At 34.6% G+C, this 4,330-nt stretch overlaps 1 protein-coding gene across 1 annotated transcript; it reads left to right on the forward strand.

Moving 5' to 3' along the window:
• The first annotated feature begins 1,065 nt into the window (after positions 1 to 1,065).
• Positions 1,066 to 2,972, forward strand: LOC133789313 (cytochrome P450 94C1-like). Its single transcript, XM_062227124.1, has one exon. The coding sequence runs from the start codon at positions 1,121 to 1,123 to the stop codon at positions 2,645 to 2,647; it is 1,527 nt and encodes a 508-aa protein (XP_062083108.1). The 5' UTR covers positions 1,066 to 1,120; the 3' UTR covers positions 2,648 to 2,972.
• Positions 2,973 to 4,330: the final 1,358 nt, after the last annotated feature.

A 4,330-nucleotide genomic window follows, 5' to 3' on the forward strand; every position in this document is an offset into this window, starting at 1 on the left:
ACTTCTTGAATCTACTAAACTTGGATCTTTTTATCCATTTGAAAATTCCTTCCACAGAGAAGATTCTGGTTCTAATTTCCAGCCATCCCAACAAAATATGAGCACAATGAGCACTGAAGGAACAGCCAAAGAAAAGATGTCTATGAGTTTCCTCTTCAACACAACAAATGCTACAACAAGAATCAATATTCAGCCCAAATTTCTTCAGACGATCTTTAGTTTTCAATCTTCGAAAAATATACAGCCAGATAAAAATTCTATGCTTAGGAACACTTAATCTACTCCAAAGATCAGCATAAATTTTTTTACAAAATTTTATTAATTACGATTTTATAATTAAAAATATTTCAAACAAAATCGGAGCTCATATTACATATTCAGAAAAAACAAAAAAAAAATCAACACCAAAATATGTATAAAATATCTACTTATAAAATAGATTCTTTAAAATATTTCCCTATTATTATTTATAAAAAAAAAAAAAAAAGTAAATTCTTATTGAATTGAAAACAAGACTTGTTAACATTATTAGTAAGAATACTTTGAAATTTGAATGGATCAAAATGTGTGCATCATTCTTCTCATAGAAAACTCTTTCTTCATCTCAAAAAAGGTACAAAAAAAATATTTAGATGCCATTTAAAAAAATTTACATATTATTTATATAGGAAGCGGTGACGAAGTGTGTTGCCCATATTTTATCACCAAACGACAACATCAATAGCTAATGAGTCAAATAAATACGATGATTTCATTTTTTTTAAATAAAGAAAAATGGTTTGATTTTGAAAAAATAAAAAGAAAAAGAAATTGACAAGACTAGACAGTGGTGGTGACGTGGCAGCACAGCCAGACAGACAGGAAACAGCAAGCTTTTGAGGGCAGACATTTCTTACATCCCACGTGCTCCATTACACCAACTGCTGACGTCATCATCACACTCACTCTTTTTCCCCACGTGTTTCTCATGCACTTAATCTACAGTAATTACATTAAAAAAAAATTGAAAATTAAAATTCCAAAATTCTTATATATATAACGAAACCCACTTCTCGCTTCCTCTACCAAATCCTCAAACAAACTCCTCGAAACGCAGTCGTTTTGTAACCTTTGCTTTTTCATGGGTTCTTCTTCTTCTTCCTCTTACTTCGACGAAGCTTCCTTCGGATTCAACTACTCCATGGCTACCACTTTGGGTCTCTTGTTCTTCTCCTTCACTTTCCTCTTCTCTCTCTTCTCCTTCTTGGTCTTCCTCTTCCGCCTCAAGCCCTGGTGTAACTGCCACGTCTGCCGGACTTTTCTGGCGGCCAGCTGGTCCGCCGACTTCGGCAACCTCTGCGATTGGTACACCCACCTTCTCAGAAAATCATTGACCGGAACGATTCATGTTCACGTCCTCGGAAACATCATAACAGCCAATCCGGAAAACGTTGAGTATATTCTCAAGACCAGGTTCGATAACTACCCCAAAGGGAAGCCTTTCTCGACGATCCTCGGCGATCTTCTTGGCCGGGGGATTTTCAATGTCGACGGCGATTCGTGGCGCTTTCAGAGGAAGATGGCCAGCTTGGAGCTCGGCAGTACTACGGTCAAGAGCTATGCTTTTGAGATTGTGGCGTCGGAGATCAAGAACAGGTTGATTCCGATTCTTGCCGGGAATGGAAACGGCGCCGTTTTGGACTTGCAAGATGTGTTCAGAAGATTCTCGTTCGACAATATTTGCTTGTTCTCGTTCGGATTGGACCCGGGTTGTCTCAGCTTATCGATGCCGATATCTGAGTTCGCCGCCGCCTTCGACCTCGCCTCGAAAATTTCGGCCGAACGAGCCATGACGGCTTCGCCGATGATATGGAGAGCGAAGAGACTGTTCAACATCGGGTCGGAGAAGAAGCTGAAGGAAGCGGTGAAAATGGTGGATAGCTTAGCAATGGAGATGATAGCGCATCGCCGGAGAATAGGATTCTCCGATCAAAGAGACCTTCTTTCCCGATTCATGGCATCCATCGACGACGACAACTATCTCCGTGACATAGTCGTGAGCTTCCTGTTAGCCGGACGGGACACGGTTGCGTCAGCCTTGACCAGCTTCTTCTACCTGATATCGGAGCACCCAGAAGTGGAGCAGGCGATCCGAGACGAGTCGGATCGGGTCATGTCCGGGTCCGAAGAAGTCGTGGCGAGTTACGGGAAAATGCGAGACATGCACTACTTGCATGCGGCGGTGCACGAGAGCATGAGGCTGTTCCCGCCGATTCAGTTCGACTCCAAGTTCTGCCAAGAGGACGACGTACTCCCCGACGGTACGTTCGTACGGAAAGGGACGAGAGTGACGTACCACCCGTACGCAATGGGTCGGATGGAGCGGATATGGGGCCCCGACTGCCTCGAGTTCAAACCCGAGAGATGGCTTAGCAAAGAAGGCTCCTTCGTACAAGCCTGTCCGTACAAGTACCCGGTTTTCCAAGCCGGGCTTAGGGTTTGTTTGGGTAGAGAAATGGCCATAATGGAGATTAAATCGGTTGCCCTAAGTCTAATCCGCCAGTTCGATATTCGGGTCTCCGGCCCCAATTCGGAGCCCCGGTTTAGTCCGGGTCTAACCGCCACCGTTAGAGGTGGTCTTCCGGTTCATGTACTAAAGAGGAGCTAGCTAGAACTTACATATAATATAGACTATTTATAATATTATTAGCCCACGTATACATATATATATATATACACATATAACTATATATGTCTTATAATAACTAGCACTAACACAAGTTTTAGATATTGGATAAAAATAAATTCATGGCACAAATCAAAATGGTCAAAAAGGGTTACTAGTATTTTGTACTTTAGTCACCTTAAGTAATATGGATGTATATATATAGGTTACTATATATATATATATATATATATAAATAGATATAACAATTGTACACAACAACACTTGTCGATCATGTGTATTTATAAAATAATGTTGTGACTTATAATTATGATGATACAATTTCAATATATCTTTCTCTTTAGTTTCATCCAACTTTTTTATTATTATAATTAATAAGCGTGAAAATAATCTGATTTATTTTTGATAATTTTTTAAAAATTTGATTAGTTGTCTAAATTTTTCAATTAGTTGTTTAAAATTTTCGATTAACTGTTTGAATTTTTCGATCATTTGTCCAAATTTTTATACAACACCGATTTTTGACTAGCTCTCTAGGTTAGAGTATAAAATAATTTTATAAAAAATATATTTTTTTATTAAGAGTAGATAATATGTGCACTTTAAATATACACTCAAACATGAATCGAACATTCAGATATATAGATTAGGATCGTTTAGATACATTTAAAAAAAAATATTCAAACTACAAATAAATTATTCGTTCAATTAGACAAGAAATTAACCATCAAAATAATTAATCAAAAAAAAAAAAAAAAGGCAACAAGAAACCATGAAAGAGTAAAAACATGTGTGGTTGAAATGTAGTTATTATTTTCTTTGTGTAAGTTTTTTCAAAACTTTCAACATCATCTCATACTCGAAAATGTACTTTCGAAAAAAACAAACATAAAATATTTGACCACAATTAATATTAATTTTTGTTGCAATTAATATATGGTCAGGGAAAATAAATACAAAGGTCCAAAAATTACACACATATGGAGAAAAAAATTGATTTAACCTAAATATTATTATAAATTAATAATTTGAAATAAAATTTTTAAATTTTTAAACTTTTATATATCATATGCAAATAGTATTTTAGTTTAATTAATTTTAATTTTTCAAGAAGTAAAATTACAAGTTTTGAATAATTTTTCGACCGAAACCTTGTATATATATATATATATACACATACTAAACATTCATATTTTTTAATTTTTAAGTCAGTATATATATAAGAAAAAATTATATAAGTTTATGTTTCCCAAAGATAATTCATAAATTTTCTTCTCTTTCTTACTCATTAGTTTGCGATATATAAATAAAAAATTATTGAGTAAAATTGTGATTAATAATAATAATAATAATTCGCATTTAATTGAGTGTAAGAAAATAGGTGTAATAAGACGCAGTCTAATTTATATACATGTTAAATGTGAACTGTAACCAAAAATATCAAGAGAAGAAAAATAGTAATATTTATAGTAAAAAATAATGTTTATATAGAAATTATTAAAAGAAATTGTAAGAGTACGAAAAATCGAATCTTTGAAAAAATAAAAAGAGAAGAGAGAGAACAATGTTTATGTAGATACATTATGTGCTCTATTATTATTATTATTATTATTATTATTTATGATGCTTTATTTATGTTTCTCCTTCTTCACCCTTCGAGATAAA

The sequence above is a fragment of the Humulus lupulus genome, chromosome 7 (genome assembly GCF_963169125.1).
Source record: "Humulus lupulus chromosome 7, drHumLupu1.1, whole genome shotgun sequence".
NCBI classification, from domain to species: Eukaryota; Viridiplantae; Streptophyta; class Magnoliopsida; order Rosales; family Cannabaceae; genus Humulus; species Humulus lupulus.